The sequence below is a fragment of the Diadema antillarum genome, unplaced genomic scaffold, assembly GCF_040938485.1.
Source record: "Diadema antillarum isolate AM-2024a unplaced genomic scaffold, OU_Dant_1.0 seq00000506_RagTag, whole genome shotgun sequence".
NCBI classification, from domain to species: Eukaryota; Metazoa; Echinodermata; class Echinoidea; order Diadematoida; family Diadematidae; genus Diadema; species Diadema antillarum.
This window is the reverse complement of record NW_027271461.1, coordinates 458,565-483,812: the sequence shown is the minus strand read 5'-3', so window position 1 is coordinate 483,812 and position 25,248 is coordinate 458,565. Positions and strand designations below refer to the sequence as shown.

At 36.6% G+C, this 25,248-nt stretch overlaps 1 protein-coding gene across 1 annotated transcript in view; it reads left to right on the top strand.

Moving 5' to 3' along the window:
- The first annotated feature begins 1,548 nt into the window (after positions 1–1,548).
- The window catches only part of LOC139733941 (protein dachsous-like), a 52,678-nt gene continuing 28,978 nt past the window's right edge, over positions 1,549–25,248 (top strand). The window contains exon 1 of the mRNA XM_071644753.1: positions 1,549–3,277. Within this exon, the coding sequence (XP_071500854.1) occupies positions 1,559–3,277 (1,719 nt within the window). The 5' untranslated portion in view covers positions 1,549–1,558. The remainder of the gene's footprint in view (positions 3,278–25,248) is intronic.

The following is a 25,248-nucleotide window of genomic DNA, read 5'->3' as shown; positions in this document are numbered from 1 at the left end:
AAATCTTTATCACAATTTGAGGTGGATTCTGAAAATATTAGACAAAACTGAAAAGAGGGCTCACATGCCTAAGGGAAATAGTAAAATAATTACTTTTGTGAGCCCTAGCCCATATTGCTTCCCAGTTTATAATTTGACAGACGTAAACAGTGTATTTGTGTTACTGTATCAACTGTGTTATTTTCATGTGATTATATGTTATGTAATTATTTGTCATTGTCATTGGCTGAATAAATAATAATAATGATAATGAGAGAAAATTCATGAACCTCCTACTTACAATTCAGTAATATCTTGCATCTACCGCGTGCTGGCGCTACGGCACTGGCGTGGCGTGAATGTTTGTGGATGAATGCGTGTTCTCTCCACTACGCATTCGTGAATTCATCATTGCTCCGCTGTACCTCAAATCCCCCACGGGCACGAAGCGGCTGGCTAATACTGAGTATGAGGGTGCAGCTCGCAGCAGCAGGGACTCAACCGGTTGATAGATCTCGCGAGCAGCCAGCTAGCGCTACTTTGCTAGCGCAGTAAATGCGGCGGCCGGTTTTAGTTGGTTCACTGTATACGGCGAGTATGCTAGCACTCACACTCAGTTCGGGCAGATTAGGCGTCGATTATTCCTGATAATTCTCCTTCAAATCACTTCTGCATCCGCCAATATTGTCCTTTTTGTAACTCTGAAAGTGTGAGTGCATGTTACAAGAGTGTTTAAATAGCTACCGCGAGTTTGTTGCCGTGAAAAACGGAGTATACAACACAACAGTGAATTTGCTCGGGCACGTCTCGTTTCTACACACTTCAACAAAAAACGCTTTCTGTTGCCAAGTTGCGATAACCTTTGGAGGAGCTAGGAGGTGTCTGGAAAGTTATCGCGTGAGCTAGAAGGGGAGACATTCTGCGAGATACCGGATTGTGTATGCATCGTTCAAAAATCATGATGTAGGTCGAGGATCCTACTGCAAGTTGCTGATGTACTAAAGTGACCAATGCCAATGGTGATGAAGAACATAATCATTTTAGTAAGTTAATGCCTTTCAGTAGCAGAGGGATACTTTTTGTACTGTACATACCAGGGCTCTGGCTCCTACATTGTGTAGCAATGTGATCCTGACCTGTTGACAGTGAAAGTGCGCGGGGGTCTATTACAGATCTCTACCTCATCTTCTAAAGAAGTGAACTGATGTTGATGTTCTTGCTGACTCTTGAGTAATTGAAAGCTGCAGACCAAAGAAGGAGTGTTCATACTTTGGATAGCACATGCTCATGGTGAATAGGCTTCTACTATGAGTACACACTAGACCTGCATCATCACAAATATGATTATATCTTGACTTGATATATTACAAGCTTATTTTGTTCGTGTGTGTTCCTTGGAGCAATGGCAGTTTTGTCTTGAATCATGATGAGTAACTGTAGAAATGGGACAAATGTTGGTTGCAGCTTTTTTCCTTTCAATGGAAGAAAGAAGTCATGTTGGAACAGGTATCAAATGACCACTTCTGGAAGAACGAGAGATAAGATACAGGTGTATCAAAAGATGGATGTGTCATGGAGAATGTTCCTTTTTGCAGTAGGACTGTTTGGATTTAGCTTCATCTCTGCATGCTCAGCCCAAGTCCAGGAAAGTGTCTCCTATAATGTGAAAGAAGAGCAGCCTGTTGGGACAGTTGTTGGTGATCTTCGAAATGATACAGACCACACTTCAGCGTTTCTGTTTCAAGCAGTTCCTTCAGAATTTACAGCGGATGGATCTACAGGTATAATTAGGACTGCACAAGTTTTAGATAGAGAAACAGCTACTCAAAAAGAATACCAAATATTGGTGTTTGTGAGTGAAAATGGTAACTTTTATGCCATATCTGTTGTGATCACACTGACTGATGTCAATGATAATAGTCCAGAGTTTTTTCAAGTTGTGACTCACAAACAAGTGACAGAGGCAGTACAACCTTATATGACAAAAATTACAGGAGTTACTGCAACAGATGCTGATGAGGGCATTTTTGATGTGCAGGGGTACAGGATTGTTGCAGGCAACATTGATAACACATTTGATCTCGATGTGAGAGTTCGTCCAAATGGGGTATACATGGACATTGTGGTCAATAAAACCCTTGATCATGAGACAATCCAAGAGTACACCCTCGTTATAGAAGCATTTGATGGAGGAGATCCACAGCTCACCGGAAACACCACAGTGGTTATTGAAGTGACTGATGTTAATGACAACTCGCCAGTCTTTACCCAAACTTCTTTTAGTGCCATCATCAATGAAAGTGCGCCAGTGAATAGTACAGTTCTTCAAGTGACAGCCACAGATGAAGATGGAGGTAGAAATGGCGAGGTTGTTTTCAGTCTTCAGAGAGATGATGGGTTTTTTCGCATTGATCCAGCTACAGGAATAATCTATCTCAACCGACCTTTAAATTTTGAGCAGTCTTCATCACATGATTTCTTAGTGATAGCCCAAGACAAAGCTGAGCAACCTATGTCCAGTCAGCCTGCATTTGTGTCCATAACAGTGATGAATATCAATGAAAAACCACCTTCTCTGGAGGTCCTATTTCTTCAAGAAGGGGGATCCCCACAGGTATCAGAAGCAGCAGTGGCAGACACCACACTTGCTCGCATCTCTGTAACAGACCCAGACGATGGTGATCTGACCAATGTCACCATGACGCTTACTGGTGGAGCCAACCAGTTCAGCATTGAACAGAGTAGCAATCAAGTATACTTCTTGGTTGTTTCAAGTTCAGCCAGTCCATTTGACAGGGAACAGGTGTCCAGCTATGATATTTCCATCCGAGCCACAGACAGAGGCTCTCCACCCCAACATGCAGAGGTCAATTTGACTCTGGCTGTGACTGATATTAATGACAATCCTCCCATATTTGAACCCTTAGTTTACTCTGCTACCATTATTGAGGCATCTGAACCTGGCTCTCAAGTTACACAAGTCCATGCTACAGATGCTGATGAAGGGATTAACTCCCAGATCATTTACAACATAGTTTTTACTGGAAACCATTCAGAATGGTTTGATATTAACCCAGTATCTGGACTTGTTACTACAAATCGCCAAGTTGACCGTGAAGAAGCCAGCTCTGTGTTACTTGAAGTCATGGCAAGGGATAAAGGAACACCATCACTGGCATCTAGCAGTATTGTCAACATCACTATCACTGATGTCAATGACAACCAGCCAATCTTCTCGTCAGGGACGTACAATGCTACCATTCTTGAAGAACGGAATATTCCATATTGCTTCCTTCAGGTAAGAATCAAGTCGTGACATTTGTATGACTGATGATGAAGAATAATAGACATTTTTCTTGTCTGCAATGGGATTTGTTTTAATTTAGATATCTGTCTCACTTTATGATAAAGAAAAGAAAAGAAAAACATTGCATGCAATTTCAATTCAAAAGTTTCAGGCAACTTATAAATTTACTTTTCATTAAACGATGAGGTTTTGGAATATTTTCTGAATGCATGGAACTTCATGCACACTATGTAATGAATATCTAGCATATTATGTTCTCTGTTTACTTGACTTTTAGTTTTCTTGCAGGTGGGGCATTGTTTCAAAGTTGTACATGTATTCTTTACTCAGTAAGACCCATGAGGTTATAATCAATTTTGATAAGTTTGAATAATTTCTATGAAATATTTAGTTTTCCCATCAAAGAAAACTACATCTCATTGGGAGTTATATCCAACATTTCTACTCTTTACAGTTGCTCTTAATGTGCCATTCTCAATTAGCATTTATGCTTACTGTTTCTAAGCCTTTGTTACCAAATTTTATCATGAGCAATACTGGAATCTAGTAAATACCTAATGACTAATATTATCTCCCATGTAATCTCACTGTCATGAACTCTGTTTAACTCTAAAGACCTTGATGGTTCAGTGCATGTTTTAGAAGAGTACTTGTGTGAAAGGGTGTGAGTACAGTGTGAAAATGTTTAAAACTTAAATGTTTGTTCACTATTGCTCATGATGTGTAGGATGTAGTGTCATAGCAGTGTTCCTTTTTCAGCTCTGTCTCCCCATTACCCTTGAAATTACTGTAGGCTTCTCAGAGTTATTGCATCGACCTATTATTATTTGTCATTCGTACTATTTTGCTTGTGCTTATTTTGTGTGTGTTTGTGCAGTACAGAGATGTTTGCGTGTCTGTGTTTGTGTTTTGTTTATATTAAAGGGATGGTATAATTTTGGCTGAGATGAGGCTACAGCTCTTCATTTTTTGCCAGATGATTATAAAGCCACTTATGAAATATTAAAGAGCATACATTCTGTAAGAGGAATTCAAAGTTTATTTGATGAAAATCAGTTTTGAAATGGCTGAGATGTCCAAAAACAAAGTTAAACAAAACAATCTTATTAAACAAAAGGTGGGTCCCACTTTTTGTTAGGATTGAGAGAACTGTTTTGGATATCTCAGTCATTCCAAAACCAGTTTTCATCGAATAAGCTTTGAATTACTCATAGAATTGTATGCTCTTTCATATTTCATGAGAGGTTTCTCAAATATACGATGTACATTGTAGGCCTACAGCTCCCCCCCCCCCCCCCCCTGAAAAAAAAGTTAGTATCCTGAAGCTCTATCTCAGTCAAAACTATATCATCCCATTTTGATTTCTTTGGCGCGGGAATCTACTCAGTTTCGCTCAGGTTGTTTGCAAGTGGGTTTTGTTGTTGTTGTTGTTGTATTTATGCGTACAACCGTGTGCTTGTTTTTTGTTTTATTCTGTTACAGTGATACATGTAATTTATTTTTTGTCCTTTAGGGGATTTGGTTTCATCTTTTCTATTCTATTCTTTTTTTTTCGGGCTCTTAAGGTCATGGAGAGCAAACATGTACACTTTATGAAAATATGAATGGACAAAAGTTTGATATTCTTTGAAATTCTGTGGAAACTCGAGAAGATTCAGAGTGACCTAGTAATTGTTTTTTTTTTTTTCATATGTGATCCTATTATGGCCGCATAGTACAGCTGTAAGTATCCAGATTTTACCATACAATTAGAAATGTGATGCTTTTCACGAAAAAGTAATCACGTTGTACCTACAATACATGTCTTCCAATCAAATTTGATGTTTTGGTATTATCCCAAAGGAAAGTCCTTTATAAATCTGTCTATTGGATAAAACAAGGTTACTGGTACTGTCAATGATATTGACTTGAAGGAAAGTGATTTTTTATACTCAGTCAAATACTTGTACATGTACTGGTACTTCAAGAAGTTGTGGTACATTATATTTTTACCATACATATGTAGAAATTGTATACCCATTTAAAGGGACTGTACAGTACTGGTTGAGATGGGGATTCAGGTTTATAACATTTCCAAGTGAGATAATGAGAAACCTCTTATGAAATATGAAAGAGCATGTAATTTCAAGAAGGATTCAACGTTTATTTGATGAAAATTGGTTGTCAAATGGCTGAGATCTATATCCAAAAAGTGATAATGATAAAAGGCGACAGGCCATGCCTTTTATTAGGATACACTTGTATCTTTGTTTCACATTGTTTTTGGATATATCTCAGCCATTTCAAAACCGATTTTCATCAAATAAACTTTTGATACCCCCTAGAATTGCATGCTCTTTGACATCTCATAGAGTGGTTTCTTAATATCTTACAAAATGTTAAAAGCTAAATCCTTACCTCTACCAGAACTGTACAGTCCCTTTAACATTTGACACATTCAACTTCAGGAGTGCAAATTTAATCATACATTGTACATGTAGGGCTAGTTTAATTTATTGGGTTTGTAAATTCATATGGTGACACAAGTTTTGATAGAAAGTATCATATTCTGTCATGGTCATATTCTGTCATGACCATGTACACCTTAATGAATCAGTTTTTCATGTTTTCTGGTAATCATGGTGTATTCACCACTCTAATTATTTTTTTTTTTTAAAGATTGAACTGTAATAATGCTGGGTTTTTTTTGCCGATCCATCTGTACAAAACATGCATCGTATCTTCCTGAATTTCAAAAGTTGAACAATATTCTTGAATATGTACTGTAGTTTTCTGTAACACCAATAGTAGAATAGATTTATCATCTCCGAGGGCAAAATTATTAATTTTTCTCTTGAAAATTTAATATTTTTGTCCCATTCTTCAATGTGGTTCTTCGTCGCAACCTATGCTAGTATATTGATTGTACTGCTACTACTCACAAGATTATATATGTTGGAGCAAAATCTAATCATGCAGATGTGCTGCAACTTGCCAAACAGTCATCTCCTATTAAATGCTACTTTATTTCAGAGGATAGGGCCTACAGTACCTGTAGAGAATCTGAGCAAACCCTTTATGTGCCACATATGGTTCCTGTCTATTGGTGTGAAATTTGCACTTATTTCGCTCATTGGCATAGAAAGGGTTAAGTGGTTGAAAGTTCTGTGACACATTTCACTGGCAGGGTTCAGAACTACGTACATTGTACATTATAGTATCTCAGCTTGAAGTTGTGAGGTTTGCATACCTTTATTAGTTCTCCGCTGTACAATCCAGTGTAAGCACTATTGTTATGCAGAATGAGGTGATCGGTTGGAGAAGCTGCTTTGTGTGAACCCCTCACTCAATCCTCTCTGTGTGTACACACAAGCACACACAATCATGTAGGCATTCTGCATCTCGTACTCATGCATCTATAGGTAGTTTGCATGGATTGAGGTAGCTCCCACTGTCTTCTGATCCCTCCTGTCTCCAAACACTATGCATGAGGCACAATAGCCTCTTGGCCTTTTCTTTCAATAGTCAAGTCTATTCTTGATTCAACACTAATACTCCAAATAGGTGAATCTTCTCAGAAGGATTATAAGCTTTACTAAGCTGATTCAGCACCAAAGTGCTGGCACTTTGAATGAACTAGTTGATTCTGTGGCAAAGATTTATTACAAAAATGCAAGTCTTGGAACTGACTCAAGAAACTACCGGCACCCCTTCTCCCCCACCCCTTCCCCCCCCCCCCCCCAAAAAAAAAAAAGAAGAAGAAGAAGAAGAAGCATTCTACTGAGATAAAAAAGTGAAAATTAGGGCACATACTTTTTTTTTTTTTGTATTTCATATACCCTGATCCCTAATCTCAAAGCCTATTGGGATGTTCTTAGTTTGTCTCATTACTTTTTCATGTGTATGGAAGGTACAGCTCATGTTATTCAAACATATTGGAATGAAGGCATTGCTAAAGAAGAAAAACTGCCAACACTGTTTCTTTGGTTAAATCTTTCGAACTTATCTCAGAGTTCTTGTTCTTGATTTCACGCTTGTTGGTTGCATACACAGTGTAATCTTCGTAAGAAGAGGCAAAATGAATTGGTCATTTTACCTCTAACGAAGATTCTGCTGGGATTGAGATCAACCCAGGTCCCTTTTGACTCCATTTTACTCCATTGGCTCGCCACTTTTGGATTTCAGCAGCTTTTTTTTTTGTGACCCTGCATTAGGCCTATATAGTACACTTGTAGACTAAGCAAGGAGGGGTGTCAAATTGTGCACCTGGTTAATATATTTGCAGACAACAACCTGTATCATCTCCAATAGATCCATTATGTAGTTAACTCTACATTTTACATTGTACAATATGTATACCATCATGGAGGTTAACAACTTTGTCATATATTGCTAAATTTGTAGTATTTTATATTGCATGCATAATATTTTCATTAAGACTTACAGTGCATTGACAAAGAAGTATTAAATCCATAATTTCTTGATGCCTTTATAGCATTGTGAGACAAAAGAAACCAAGCATTTCTTCAATCACTTGGAACATTTACTTCACCAGAAAACTTCTTAATCTTTAGTATACATCTGAAACATCTTGATCATACAAATGTACACACTTTCTGACTTACCAGGTACCAATATTGGATTTTAAGGGAAGGGAGTTTCAATGCTGAGAGTGATGGTGATGATCATGATGATATTCAAATTCACAGCATTTGTATGTATGGCACCATAACCTCCTCCCTTGGCGGAGGTAATTAGAAAGGAACACTTCTGCACCTACAGTAAATGTACTAGTAGCTTGTGTACAGTATGGAAAGTTATATTTCATGACATGAGGCATGATTTTATCTATATGGTACTTTGTGAACTTTTTTTGAGGGCTTTATTTTCTAGATTTCCTGTGAAGGGTCAGTACCAAATTAATGATGTGAAAATACTCTGGCATGAGTACATTTCACATTTAAATCTTGTTTTTTACAAGATATCAGATAGATGTACTGATACTCAGAATCTTGGAATCAATCATTTTGAATGTGGCATAAACATATGATTGAGCAATCTGGTCAGATACTCATCTTTACTATCTACGTGAAATGATGTGTAACCCTGAACTGCAGAACCCGTACTTTGTAACAGAACACAAGGGATGGCTTGTTCTACAATGTATGCGCAGCTCTAGGCAGTTTGTAATTGTAGGCCCAGCCAGTGTACCCTTACTCACTGATGTTTGTCTGTCAGTACTACATGTACCTCTTGCCAGAGTGAGGGCACTGACTGAGGTATCAATGAGATTACAGCTCTGGAATGTGAAACATCTTGGAAATGTACAGAAGAGCAGTATTGTATTGGAAAGAAGTCATACTTATATTATGCGTAATGTTTTGATTTACATTCAACCAATTGTTCATAGTACAATGTACTCTAGATGATTTCCTGCTCCATTTATAGTAATCACAGTAGCGCCAAAAACTCCATGTAGGCCTATTTGGTCCCTCTGTACTTTATTCATGCCATCATATTGAGAAGCAAATGGTTAAGCTTGTCTAAAACCGCTTTCTGGATAGAAACTGCTGAAAAAATGAAATACCGGTACATGAAATGAGCATTCACCCTCATTTATACATACAAGAAACTTTCCCAATATGGGAACCCTTCTTACAATAGGGTATGTTACTGCAATTACAACCATATCTAGGCCTATATGAGAAATAGGGTGTCTTCTTTTTTATTTCATTACCAGTACCGGTACCACAGTCAGCTAACACACTGTGCAGTTCAGCATCATACGCAAACATCTTTTCCTTGGCTGTTTTCCTCAGAGTCCCTTTTAATATTGTACACCTGTACATTGTAGGGCATCTGGCATTGCTGCAGGCCACTGGTCATAGTAAACCACATAGGCCTACATGTATAGATGCCTAACTGATAATCAGAATTCTCTCTCAATATCACTGCTTGCTGCCTTGTGCTATTAGGAGAAAAAGATTCTTGAGCTGCAGCTAAAAATAAATGCATTAATATGCTTCACTTTGTACAGTGGGCACCATGAGGTGTATCATGCTCATTATGACCAGGAGGTAGTCTACAATAATTGTAACTCTTTCAGTTCAACTGCCCTATTACCGGTATTTGCTAGGTTCAAATACTATCAAGTAAATGACCATCTCCTTACTAATGGCAAAAATATTTCAAATCACTAACTCTTTGAAGCAAACATATTTGTCTCTGATTATCTGCAAATATGCATCATTTCTGGGAGAACTCTTTTGTTTATACAGGTTTGCATGGTTGTCATTTCTTTCCTTGTGTAATAATGAACATGTTGAAAGGCAGACCTTGTCAGGCACCATATCAGAAGAAAGCCATTACAATATCTGAAACTTGCATACAAACAAAGCATCCCCAATGCAGACTGCTTCAAAACTGTCGAAGGGATGTACGCACTTGTACATCAAATCTGTTCTAATTTGATATAGTTTCTAATGGTTGTATCATCTGGTTTACAATATACCGGTACTGCAAAGGTGCCCCTTGTGTACCTTCATACAAAGTTTTGTACGTCTTAATTTGTGGACTTGTGCACTGCAATACCAAGTGAAGTATCATGTGAGTGTCCTAGAAGTGTGCTCCCCTCCCCCTTGATACCCTTTAGTACCTTTCCATTGGCTACCAATCAATATCACATTGATTTCTTCTCCCTTACCCTTTGGTATCCTATACCAGACTGATGAATGCATTGTTGTCCCACTGTGGGTCTGCCTAGGGCAGGCCCTTTGTGTGAGTGCAAACCTCTATTCCTCCTTGTGTGAGCAATGCATACCTATGCTGAGGACTTTTGTACGTTAGAATTCAAAGGTAAACACATATATCACAATAAATTTGGTAAAGGACAGTGACACTGTGTGTAGCTGTCCTTTAATCAGTTCCACTGTCAGTGGCACTGATTTACCATACTTGAGAGCATGTTCATGTGAAAATACATTGTATGACACATGTAGTAAACAACAGGATGAACAATAGGATGTTTGGATGCTGAAATTAGGTTTTGATTTTGTTGTTTTGTAACCGGTTGGTGCATACACAGAAAAGCTCAATTATTCATAGTATGGAAGCAGTTATAGCTTTCTCTACTACTTCTGTATAGACCTATTTTGCAGACTACAGTGCATTCCAGATGTAAGGGCCTTTTATACATTTTAAACTTGCTGTTATATACAGTGTATAGAAATTTCATATTTAAGAATGGGATGGAGGAATCTACAGAATGTCTGCAGATTGACTGAGTACTGGTAGATATGATTAATGCCGTAATGGGAAATATTTAGCTATGAGTACATACAATGTAGATAGATACTGTACTGCAATATGAAGTGTAAGACCATGTAGGCCTATGTGTACATATGTGGATACTGCTCATAATTTCTGAAGTAGAGGCTCAGTTTGTGTATTATTTGATCCGGTTAGGATACAAACAACATGCGTCTGTAGATATTTTTAAACTATGTCTTCATAATAGTACAATGATATTAAGAGTATTAGAGATATGGAAGAATGCACAAAATGGCTTGATCGTGATTTTGTTTCAAGAAGTACATTGTACATTTTTTCTTTTGAAAGATGCACAGGTCAAGATTGGTCTGGTGGAAGAATTCCTAAACTATAAACATCAGGGCCCTGTTTTATCAAAAGATAGAATTGATTTTTAATTTCCTTAACACACAGGCTGCCATAGACCATAGAAATCAACTTTATAATCAATTTTAACTCTTCATAAAACAGGGCCCAGATTATTCTGAACAGGGAGGAGGAGTCCTATTTTGTTTAGTATTTTAGGTGTGGGATTAGACTTGCATAGTGATTAATGTGTGTCACAGGTGTTGTTGCAGGGTAGATTTAGTTGTTCATAATTCTGATGAGCTTCAATATGATGTGGTATACACTATACATGTAGGTAGCTCAAAATGCTTTATCAAAATGATTGATCTTTGTAATGTGAAGAGTGTCATTAATTTTGACTGGAAGAGGACCCAAGCAGGCACCACTAAAGGGCTGCTCTGGATGTTGGTTTTGACATGTTTACAGACAAGACCCAACAACTTCAGTATGCTAATAGAAGAATTAATAGTGTGAGGATAAGGGGCTAATGGATGTGTGTTTTTCCTCTTCACCTATAACTGGTTGCCAAGTAGATGAAGCTAATTGCTGCCAAGACTGATGAGGTATTTCTTGATACGTGAAGTGATTAGCTGTGTACATAAACCCAGTGAGGTGATGTAGTATCTATGCCGTTGTCAAGGAACACTGTCTTAGCTCCTTACATTTACGGACTTGAAACTCAGGCACTCACAACTTATTAAGTTCATGTGAATGCTAGGGATCTGGTAGGCGTGAATTTCATATGTTCACAAATTCAAAGATATATGATCTGCAAAAGACTATTTGACATGTACTGAGTTTGAGTTTTATGCATTGCATGTTAGTGCAAAATTGGAAAACTTTAGAGGAGAAAGCTAAAATGGGAGCTACACTCTGCAAATTAAAAAAATTCAAATAAAAAAAAACAACTTCTTTTTCATCTTTGATTGGCTAAAATTGATAGATTCCTCAGGGAACTATTGATGTCATCAGAATTTCTTAGCACTACTCAGCAATGTGCATTATAACTAACAAAGAATAACTTTTTAAGAAATTTTTAAACTTTAATACAGTGTACCGCAAATACTTTGCACCTTGTTCGATACATTCAATACAATTTAAATCCTAACAGATTCTGAGGCAAATGGTTCAAGGCAACATGGCACAAATAATAACGTAGGTGGTCTCGTTAATGTCAACATTACAATAGTAAGTTGAAGTAATTTTCCCCTTTTGTCATGTTACATGTAGACAGACTAGACAATTGATATACAATTTAAATAACTGCTAAACACGTCAAAATATTCATGTACGATCTTTGTATGAATGGTTTTGTCTATATTTGTTTGCAATATTTTGATGTACATTGTATCTTTGGAGGTTTTTTTTTTTCGTGCAATAGTCAAAAGTATTGTTACAATTACAAGTCCCACTTATTATACCTGTAATATTTCTGTTTCCCTCCTAGAGCATTACATTGTACATCTGTTACACCAAGTCACATTTTAGGCAAATTAGCCTTTAATCAGTTCACAGTAGCACCTTAAATTCATGCATGCAAATTCAGAAGGGGAGTGAGACATCTCAGTTGTTAGTATGTCCACTTTGCATTCAAGTGGCTCAGGTGTGAGTTTGAGTGAGTCTGGCTGAGCAATGTCCTTTGTAAATGATTTGCGTTCGGTCCAATATGGTACACATGAGAGGCAAAACACTCTTGACTCTTAAAATGAAAGTCTCATGCACAAGAAAAAGTAAAATATTTGGTATGACTCTATGTCATACGCCTCTTCTTTGCAATATGGTCTGTCCCACACCAGAAAATGGATGAATGGTGCAGACCTGTCTTGGTTTGTACATAGTGGAGGTACATTGTGTAACTAGCAGAAGTCAACATACTGTAGTCTGTCTGGTATTTCATAGTGTCATCCAAACAAGACAGTGCATAAAAACACTTCATGAACACACTTTGGCAGTAATTTCAGTTGGAAAAAAAAATGTAAGAAATGAGTGAAACTCTATCTTATCTGTTCTGTTTTTAGTTATTTTTTTTTCTTTCATTGAAAGGGATGCTGCAAGTGTGCCGTGTAAGAGTTGATGTGATTCAAAAGCCCATCAATCAGTTTACATAAGACATGTGTATGTCTATACTGTACCTTGTCAGAATTCATTCTGTCATCACCTAGTATTTCACTGTCATGCTGTTTATACCAACTTGTTTTCATTGATATAAAATGCTCCCAATCTGGGTTTGTTTTCTGATGGGCAAACACCCTAAATGTCATTTTAAGCACGTTTCTTAGCCATTTCTCAAAAGTACTTCAAAAGAAGTTGCGCTTCTTGAGATAAACTTTAAAAAAAAAATCCATTTTGTGGGTTGATTCCCCTTCTGCTGCCATTAAATGAAAAATTCAAAAATATTCTTTGCCTTTTGTAGAGTGACTCCCACTGTCATTTCATCTTTCTTAGAACTTTCATTCAAGTACTATCTTTGTCTTCCATCGCAATCTAAATCTAGATTAAATTCTTAGACTTCATCGTTCTTCCAAGCAAGTACCAAAAGCTCATTGTTGGTTGTTCTTTTTTATGTAGAAGTCCCTGATTGTATCGTATAAAGTGATAGAAACTTACATTATATGCAATGATATACAAACTTTATGGTAAATGTGCCTACAGTGAAGTAAACACAAAGAACTGAAGAAGGTTTGATTGGCTTTGTGGCCTTGCTTCTGTTCAGGCATTGTGAAATAGGGTAAGTGAACTACATGATGCCCAAGTTGTACATCTTTGCTCTGCCATTGAAGATATTATAATATCTGAGGGAGGAAGGGGAAAAGATGAGTTATGGGGCAAGGAATAATTGGCAGAAATTTGCTTTGAGACTGAATGAGCCAGAGAGTTATCTTGATGGGAGAAATGGTTTTGAATTGATGACTGGAAGAGAGAGATGATTGCTACTGATGGCTTGGAAGTGCTTTGGAATAGTGCTGAGTGCACACCACTTTTGTGACAATCAATGGCCAACGTTATGACTAAAGGCAGAGTGGGTAGGATGCTTGCCAAGCTGGAAAGGAGCTAAATTAATTTTGAATTGAATTTCCATATTCTTGTGGAATCGTTTGATGCAGGCTTGTGAAAGGAACATTATGATGATTGTGTGTGCATTGTGAATTGCGATGTACAGTTTGTACCGAGGACGAAGGTATCTTTGAACATAAATTGTACTGTCCTCTCTCAGTCAATGAAATGCTGAACCACTTGATTCAAATAAGGAACTAGATTGAAAGTCATGATGGACATTCTTTTTTGTAATTTGCATATTAAATGATGAATGAAAGACAGTGGTTTCTGAGGATTGTATCATTGCAAACCTTACAATGCTTTTAGATGAAAGTTAAGTGAATTTAAAGATACTATTATCTGTTGTGGCATGTTTACTAAGAGAAAGAGAGTAGGGTGTGACATTGGAGACAGATCAGACGAATGGAAAACAAAGGCATGGGATTTCAAATGTGAAAGAGCTCATGCAAAATTCATTCTAAGATATTCTTTATTCTACAGTGTAGTACAAGTGTAGTAGTTTACATTTCAGGGGCCCGTTTCATGAAACTTGTTATCAGTGACAACTGCCACATTTCTATGACAAATTTGCTCTCAGCTAATCAGATGCAAGGATTTCCGTAGCTTGTCACATCTATGACAACTTGTCACTGATGACAAGTTTTATGAAATGGGCCCCAGGTCATTGTACTTTTGTACTGTTTTCTTGGTGGTAGCATCAGCACATTAGTATCTTTCAAGAGTAGATTCTCTATATTTCTGCGTTGTAATCACAATCATCAGCACTACACTGTACCTCAGAATTCCATTTTAATTGCCTGCCAGTAAACCTTTTTGACCTGCGCAGCTGAGACCATTTCTGTGCTCCAGTGGTCCTTAGTGTACATTGCAATTATTTCTTCTACATGTACATGTAAGTACTGTACCTTCGCTAAGGGAAGAGGTTATGTTTTCATTGTCGTTGCTTTGTTTACTTGTTTGCAAAAGTAACTCAAAAAGTTGTGAACAGACATCAATGAAACTTTCAGGAAAAGTCGATAATGAAACAAGGAACAGATGAATAATATTTGGAAGTGATGCGGGATTTCTTTTTTTTTTAAGGATTTTTTTAACTTGGCATATATACTAGAGGTAATAAACTTAGGATTTCAAGCTGCCCATACTGGAGGTTTACGTGTACATGTACAACTGAATAGTATCTTGATTTCATATGGTACAAATTGTGCCTGAAGAGTTCCAAGGTACAGCACCCTAACGGAGGACTGACCTACTATTCATCTCTTCAAAATTTGTAGAAATGATTATTGATGATAACATGAGCATCTAGTTGAAAAATCTAAACAAAGCAAAACACAGAGACACACAGAGTGCCATGAGCACATCTCTCTGATTGGTTTTGGATCTAGACAGAGAAAAAAAAAAATACATACATGTATCATGCTGCTTATACGATATCTGCATTGTGCCAGCTGTGCGCTAATAGCTCTCTGGTGATACAGTGTAGGAAGTTCTGTTTAGGTGCATGGCATTTATTTATTTGATGATAGCCCTCTGACAAGGTTTCGAGATACATGTTACCATGGACCTACATCGTACATGTACAAGCGTATCTTTCTAGACTGTGTGGAGTGAACTGTAGCTTGTGTTTACTTTACAGCTACCCTATTAAAACAAGCTTAAATTTGCTTTGCAATTTCACAAGAATTTAAAATTTTCCAGTCCTCTGAGCTAGCCTGAATGTTTTACAGTAGTTTTAAAGTGAATTATGTATGTGCATTCCAATTTATGCTTTTGATTGTTATAAAAATTTTGTAAGTTTTTCTCTCTTTTTTTAAGTCAAGTTACTTCAGTCATTGTAAGGGGCCTTTTATGATTTTAAGATAATCTTTGGATTACCTCATATCTATCAGTTGAAACTTTGGAAAATGTAGTGAAGACCATAGTGTGATTTAATGATTTAATGATCTTGTAATATCTATCATGTACATTTGTAGCAGATGTACATGTGTAATGTCTTGACAGGCCCTGATAGAATCTTACCGCTACATTTTGGACATCAGTTTTGACTTCACATTGATCAATGGGCCAGTGATAATTTTGAATTTGGTGTGTTTAGTCCTTGGAGATCATATTTTCACTAAATATGTCTAGGATTGCTATATTTTGGATTATTTCTACCTAGTTTTCACACCTACCATGCCAAGAGTGCCTAATTGGAAACATGATTGTAATGATGCATCACTAGAATCAAATTGACTCTCAGTATGTGTGAAAGCAAGGACAGATATACAGTATTGTGGGTTGTTTCTGTTTGTTGTTGCTGTTTTTATCTTTCTGATGTATAATATGGAGATGATTAATATGAAGAAAATGGCTTTCTGTGAGATTGTGCTGTCTTTGAACCCCAGAGGATGTTTGCCCCTTCTAGGGCAATGACATGTTTGTCAGCAGTAGGTCTTTATCAGAGCAAGCTGGTCCCCTTGTGGTGTAGCCAGAACGCCAAGCCCGCATCTTGGCCTGTGTAGGCATGAAGTAAAAGAGATGGAAGAGAGAGGAAAAGAAGGAATCACAAAGATCATGTAATCACTATGTAGACTGGAAAACGCGAATGTCATGCAAAGCCAGGCATCACTGTATTTCATACATGCTGTACAGAGATGGCAACTGTTTAATACTTTTGTTCAGTAATGATTTATTGTTTTTACCAAATATGCTGGAGGTTTAATGAAAAGTGCTGTTTTTCTCAAATTATTGTGTACAATGTCTTTTGCAGTGATTGTAAAAATACAATTAAAAAAAGAAAAAGAATTCCTTTTTTAGTCTTCAGAATATGGCATTGCTGTTAATAAGGATGGCACCCTGATGATATTTTCTGGTGTATTGGTATTATCTGCATTTGTGTGTGTGTAGTGTTGTCTCAATCTTAGTGTTATTCAAATATTTCTCTTCCAAATAATTCTCACCTCCTCATGAGTATCTTTGATGCCTGGGAAGTGGTACAAAAACTTGATACATGTACCTTATCTTTCTTGTATCAGAATTCAGTCATTCATAAAGAAAAACTTTTGTTAAACTTCAAGACAACCAGGATGTTAGCACAGGTGTACACCCAGGGATGTGGACATACACTGCTGCCCAAGAATAGAGTTGTGTGAGAGAGAGAGAAAGCTGGAGAGGCAGCTGAATAACCTACATTAATTATAATGATGCTTCATGCATAATTTGTGAGACAAGTTTGTCAGACCTTTCTTTTCTACAACTGTAAGCCCCATGTGATATAGGAAAGAGGACAGTAATGTGCTCTTCATATGATCAGCAATTAGAAAGAAAATTGTGGAACAGTCGTATAATATTTCAATATAAATGTAGAATTTATTGCTTTTTTTTTGGGGGGGGGGGGAGTACAGTACTGTTAATTGAATTTACTGCACATATCTTCCACTACTTTCATTCTTTTTTTTTTTTTCTACTTCGTTACATATAAAGGGATGTTCGCACAGTACCAACAACTTAGTGTATTTGTTATCTGAAAACAGCCCATTATCCATGATGGGTTATCTCATTCAAATGAATGCTCACAGTTTTCACATGGGCTACCTACAGTTTACATGTAATTCAAGGATTTTAGTAACTACATGTATGATGGATGTAAGTGCTATTGTTAGGATTGTTGATGACATCTGTACAGATAAATTGTAGATTAGCATTGTATGGCGTGCTACAGAGATTTTAGGACAATTTGTAAATGCAATTCTTAAATTTTATTATATCTATTGCACTATAGAAGTATACATTATTATCAATTATTATTATTATTATTGTAATTATTATTATTATCATTATTATTATTATTATTATTATTATTATTATTATTATTATTATTATTATTATACAGTACTTCCTTCTACACCTGCAATTGATGCCATTGTGACTTGACTACATGTTGTATGTATCAATGGACTCTGGTTTCAAAATGCATGATCTCACAAGACTTTCAGGAGTATTTTCAGCTGCCAGTAATTTTAACTGAGTCATAATTCTTCCCTTTGTCACAATATGTGCTTTTCCATAAACCTTGTGACTTGTTCAGGTGAACTGTTATGGTTTTCTTTGATAATGTTCTTCTTTGCTCACTTCCTTATACCAAAAGTTATGCTATTTGTCTTGAGACTTTGTGCACAACTCTATGATATAGAGAATGTTTGAATACCAACCAACTCATGTAAAGTAGTTGCTTTCTTTGTTTTGTCTCATTGTCATTTCACATATTTCCTATAGGAATCATTTGAAAGAGCATGATATGAATATACATGGGACAAAAATAAACATGAAAGTGTGAATGAGATTGTTAGTGATTTTTGTAGAAGGTCCCTGATCCATTTTTCCCCCTGAAGGCAGAGAGTTTGCCCTCCTGTTGTGGAGGTCAAAGTTCAGAGATGCATTGAGATTCATCGTTGCCCCTTGTCTGCCATTCTCTAGTGTGCCTTTGTCAGGCTGCACGTAAGCACATACCAAGCAGTGTAGTTTACTCAGTCACCTTTTGCTGAATGCAAGGTGTCTTTTCATAAAGCTCTTCAATGACTGAGGAAGGCATGTCATGCCATATCAATAGTGTACATTTTGTGAGAAAATGTGATATTGTAAAAGAAACACTGCTTCATTAGTAGAGATGTCACAAAAGTGAAGCTTTTTATGTACAATGGTATGTGTGTGCTCGTATGGCAGCCACTAGCGTGTGAAACATGTTTCAGTAGCACAGCAAAACAGTCATTTGAATGTTCAATATTTTGCAGACCTTGAAAGTGCTGTGCCTGACAAAATTCACAGTTTCAGAACGTCTGTGTATTTATGGAAGGAAAGACTAGAACTGTATTTAGTGTTTAATTTTCGGTAATCATGTAGAAATGCACACCTACCGTTCGCTTCGCTGTTTGTCAATCAAATTTTGTGCAGTTATTGGAGATGCTAAATTGAACCATATCAGAGATTTTCATGGAATTAGAAAGCAGAAAAGGGAAGAAAAATGAGAAATTGGAGCTGCAAAGTACGTCGGTTGAAACATAATCTCCGACGTAGTAAGTAGTGCTTCGATTTTGCAGAGAACGATGTCAACCATTATTATCGATTCTGATAGTCTCTAATTAGCCGCTTACTAACAATATCGAACACGACTCGTGCAATATGTGTAGGCCCTACTCTCTTTTTCGTATTTTTTTTCTCATTGTTTTCATTGCCACTATCTTCACGATCTTGATTATCACTATTCAAATTATTGATACAGATTATTCATACCAGGATTTGGGCGTCCTTTCTTTAAAAAATTGTGGCAAGTATTGATTTTATCGTGACAAAAGTTGATAATTTAATTTGAATAGTGTTGAAGGGAATAGAATGAGGTTGAAGGAAAAGTGGAAGAAAAAGATAAGGCTATTAGAAGGAGGGAGAGAGAAAGAAAGAGAAAAGAAGATGAGAAGGAAGTTGAATTCAAAGGGGATTTGTTTCTAGTAATCTAGATAGGCCTGATTATAAACCCCAGGTCTCTATTTGCTTTTGTTTGTAGTAAAGGTCCATTTTATTGTGCAATTTTCTTCTTTTTTTTTTCATGTATCTTTTACTGTTTTGTACACATCCTTCCATCATTAAGTCAGCAAAAAATGTTGACAGATTACAGTCACACGCAGGAGAAAATTAACTAAAACGATAAAAAACAGATGCATCAAGATCACTTTCTTTCTTCCACTTTTTGCTGTCAAGCCGACTGATTATTGTGGTTAAACACCAAACAAGCGGCTGTATCACTGAAAACAACGATCGATTATCATCGTTTTAGCGTTCTTCCACATAATCGATCATCCATCATGCTACGCTGACACAACCGTCAATCGGCGTACTTTTGAGTCAAAATTAGCTACTTTTCTTCTGTAATTGGCTATGAAATTTAATGAAACTGTCAGATATGGTCCATCTTGACATTTCTGATAGCCACAAGAAGTTTTCATTGACAAATTCAGGAAGGAAATGGTATTTAGGTGTGCATGGTGTGCATTTCTACATGATTACCAAATTTTCTTGTGACATAAAGTTCTTTTGACTGATCATTCACTCTTCATACAATTCATGAACTCATTTGAAGAAGATGCTGTTCATCGTGTGTTTATTAGGGGCTATCCATTGTTTGATGAAAGAAAATATGTGGCACTATTTGTCAGCCATCAATGAAAGGGTGAATTCTCTATTTGCTGTGATTGGCCAAGTAATCAAAGGGAATCTGTTAGTAGGCAAGGACGTGACTTCACTTGAGAGAGACTGAATGAGTTCGACTGATTTGCAGCAAACAATCAAGGTGGACTTGGCCTATACAATGAAGTACATCTTCCCAAAAGGTGCTAAATATGCTAGAATAATTCTTAGATTTCAAAGGTAGGTTTATAACATGCACATATTGTGTACAACTGTACGGTGTACCAAGTCAAGTAACAATTTGTAGCACTTTGAGAATAAATATCACAGTTGTACACTTGAAGAACTGCAGTAGTCACCATTTGTAAAGTGGTTTGATAGTGCCATTGTACATACATGTACATGTATATGTGAGCTTTAGTCCCATGGGGTAAAATACAATAGTGTATGTGCTACAACTTGAAATTGAATGCTTCGTACGTGTAGTTCTTTGTCACTATTAATACACATTTTGTAGCAAGTTTATTTTCTAGTTCTCATAAAGGATCTAAGACAAAAGGTGGCTGAATAAACTGTGTGACAATTCTGACTTGGAAAGGGAATGCTTTTAGTCTGTGATATAAAAAAAAAACAATCGTTTGAACTCACATGGTAGTTACTAAACCTATACCCTGTGTATAATAGCCTACATGTATATTCATAATAGCCCAGTAGATTTATGTATTGAAGTGTTTTGGTACATGTTTTTGTAATATTAAAGCATATTTTCACCATCTTTTGGGTATTCATCGCTAGTTGTACATTGGAAGTTCAGGAGGAGATGTCCAATGTTTCATGCTGAAATTTGGCCAAGTACAAAGTGTATTCTCAGTCTCTAATGCATGCTGACATTGATTTAGCGTAACCCTCCATGTGGGATTGAATTCTGATTTTTCCAACCTCATTACTATTGGTATTTACTATTGGAAAACTTTGACCCAAGATTGTTGTCAATTTTATCAGCATGAAAGAATGGAACTTGGACTGCATGCATTCCTATAGTAAATACTGCATGTCTATGCATCAAGCAATTTATGCTTGTACAAGTGATTTTTTTCCTTTTATCTTATGACCTCAATGTCTCTTTATGACAGCATGAAAGTGGATCATCAAGTGCTTACTCGACATGATAATATTGTGAGATACAAGTTTTTATAGCTTACAACATCATGATGTACAAATAAATAGTCTTTTCAGCAAACTTAAGAAAATGAGCACCAGTGCCATCAAAAGAGATTCAATGGGCTGCATTATCCTGTTGTTAGTCGCTATTTATACATGTACAGTATACACAAGGGATGAACAAAGAAGTGTAAAGATATTTGAAATAAAATGTTGTTCATATGCATTTGTTATTGTGTCAGAAAGAGACACATTCAGACAGACAAACAAAGAGATGAGACAAAGAGAGATAAAGCAAGATATGTAACCAATGGGACTCACATTCTCTCTACGGCACTCACTCTACATGTATTATTATCCACTGGAATCCTTTTCTTTCAAAATAAGTTCACACATACAACTTGTATTCTGTGAATATAACAGACAATGATTGAGTGCAGCTACAGCTGTAGTCTCAATGATGTGAAAAATTCAGTTAAATTATGGATATTATCTTTCTCCTAGTTTTCAGTTTCATTAAGTCTTGAGCTTACTTGAATGTATCAGTGAATATTGAAGTGATGAAGATAATATGTACCCTGTTGTGGCATAGAAGGATCTCATGATTTCTCCAATATTGCTGCATTTATTCAGAAATGTTTGCCCCTAAAGACCTGGGGCTGTTGGTGTGTTCCATTGAGACAGCAATGGCAAAGCAAGTGGTTTAGGTTTGGAGCTCTGCAGCATGGAAAATCACTAATCCCAGGGACGAGTTTGGGGGAAGAGATCAAGGCTGTGCCGCAAATTGTATCTATTGGACCCCAAATAGACTGTATTGACATAGATTGGAGCAGATTTTCCCAATATTGCAACTTTTATCTGCATGGAAGGTATTCAGAAGAGAGGAATTCTTCCTTGCCGTGCATCAAAGTGGCTTGCTCTTTAGCATCATCCTACAGCTTCATTGTACGTCTGCTCTCAGAAACAATTTCTTTACCAATGATTCTTGTCGGTAGCTATTAGTATTAGAGACTATGTTTATAATTCAATCCTAGATAGAAATGAGATAGATCTATGTCTGCAAATTGGCACAGGCACCATTCAGGTAATATGCCATTTTGTAAAGCCTACATGTATGAAGTATCTGTCAAAAAAAAAAAAAAATTATTTCTAATCAGTTAGCATTTTAAAATTCAGGTATATCATCAGGGAAAATGCTGTGTACCATCCATATTTATGTATAATTGCAACCTTGTGTAGATTAAAACATTGCCTTCATATCTTGAAAGTCTAAGCAAATTGACACACAAACAGTCACATTCTTAGGTGCATTATGGAGGAACTGTTGAAATTTGAAGAAGAATGTGTTTGTATTCATGACTTTTCTTTCATAACAATTCTTTTGTGGAACGTAAGTATGTTTACATGTCATCATATTCAAATAATACTGTGTGTATAATGTTAACACCATGTTGAAATAGTTTGCAAGTGCTGCCTGTGATAGATGCACTCCAAAGAAGGGCTGTAGCATATATGGCATGCAAACAAGACCTTTTGCCACCCTTGCGGCATACATGTGATGTTTTGCCTCTCTTATCCAACCGCAGAGTGGGCACTGTTGAATCATCTCTTGTGGTGCCCTGTGAACATTTGAATCATTTATTCTACTAGCTGAGGCAGCCCTACCTACCTTTTGTGGATCATAACATTCTTTAGTTTTATTCTGGGTACATTGATATTTAGAAGGTGGAGCTTGGGCTGTTCCACCAAGTTCAGCAAATTTCATTGAAACCATGCCTATATGTTTTAAACAAATAGTTATTATTTGAAAATTCTAATTGTTCAGAATCTTGAGCAAAATTTGCTTGATTGTCTTGTCATGCATGATATTGCATACATTGTAACTCAACTGTAAACTTGTCCACTAGATCATGTATGTGTGTGAGAGAGAGGGTGAGAGGAGAGTGAACATAGACCATTCTCTCCTGTCTGTTTGTTTTTACTACGTACAGTACATGTAATCTGAGGGAATATATCTTGCCATGACAGCAATTACTGTGATAAGATTTTGCTTTGTTCATATGTGTGTGTAATTGCTCTCTTGATATCAATATTTCTTATGTAAACCCATCCAAGTTTCTTTTCATGCGCTCATGCTGTCTTTGTTATACCGGTAATGTAATTCTTCGTTCAATTCAGTCTTTATGACTGCGAGACAAATATCTCAACAAACTACCATCTATCTTTCTATCTATCTATCTATCTATCTATCTATCTATCTATCTATCTATCTCTGTCTATCTCTCTCTATCTACACTATCTATCTACAGATCAGGGTACCGTTTCATGAAGGTTTAAAATGTCAACCCAGACAATATCATTAAAATCCTTGGTTTGATTGGCTGGGAAGCTCTGGTCGCTGACCATTACTATGGTGATTGTAAGAGTTTGGTAAATTTCATGGAAACGATGCCAAGGTGGCTGACATAATTTCTAAAAGTGAAATAGGTACAGAACCTGAGCATTGTTGTTGGTCTCTGAGTTTACCTCTCTTACCCATCAGAGCAGCATGTGAAGATGAAACACCGGTCTTCCATGAGTTGGGTGGGTGTGGCCTAGTGATGGGAGTGAGTCCTCAAAAGGCCTGTCTTCATCAGATCAAAGTTTCAAATTAGCGCTCTATTTTGTGGTTACAGATCTGTAGGTTATTAATCCGATGTCAAATTTACTCGCTATTTGTGCAGTGAAGACACAAATAGCGTGCTATTTTATCCGGGAAAATTTTTCTCAAAATTTTGTTCTAGTTTGTGAAATAGCACTCTAATTTGTGAATTACCGCACTATTTGGGTTGCATCTCCATCAGCCCAATATTTTCTCAATCCCATTAAACTGGGGAAACCACTTTCAAACCATGCATTGAGCTGAGCTGAGTAATGATGTAAAGTACACATGCATCAATTGGCTGGTTTTAAAACGCACATTCGTAATATTGGATCATTTTCCCAAACCACAAAATGACCCACTAATTTGAGCTTTGGTCTGATGAAGACACACCTACTGACATAATAATGAAATGTAATCAACCTTCTTGTAGATCTTTTTTGTAGGTTTCCCATTTCATGCGTAGAATCCATATTATTTCTCAGTTCTTTCAATTTTGAAGAACTTAAAAGGGGCATTTAAGAATTCCCAGTTAATGATTCAACAGCTGGTGGCTACATACTTACATGTATGTACATTGTACTTACATTACCAAGATTTTCTATGGGGTAGGCAGGGGAAAAAAGGGTTTCTGTAGAGGATTTTGTTTTACAATGTACCTGGTATGTTGTTCCTGAAAAGCAACAACATTTCAATATAGTTTATAAAGAAGGTTACATGAACACTCAAATATGAAAATAGTAATTTGGAAATTACATACTAGTGCGTCAAAAGATTCAGGTTCTAGAGAGGAAAATACTGGCTGAGTATGAGCATGATATAGAGAATTGTATAATATGCATTGCATACTTTTGCAAATTCAACTTGTAATCAATTCTTAATTCATTGAATAGTACTGGACCATGAAATTCCATGATAATGTTTGATGCCAAGAATGTATTATTCAACATCATAAATATATTTCTAGGGGATCATTTCAAATTTATAGCTAGGGTCAATTAACAAAACGACTTTCTTTTGGGAACTTATTTCGATGCATGCCAATATTTCTATTGCATGATACAGTGCGCTCCCATTACGACGAACACGTTTATAACGAAATTTAGTTATAACGAAGTAAAACTTCTGGTCCCAAAATTCTCGCCATTAAAGTCTACGGTACAAAATTCGCTTATAAGGAACACAGTTATACCGAAATTTTCGTTATAACAAAATCTTTTCCTAGCGCCACTGACAAAGAAAAACAAAAGAAATGTGCACCGTTATAACGAAATACAGATCACTTACGAAAATACATAGATGATCTACA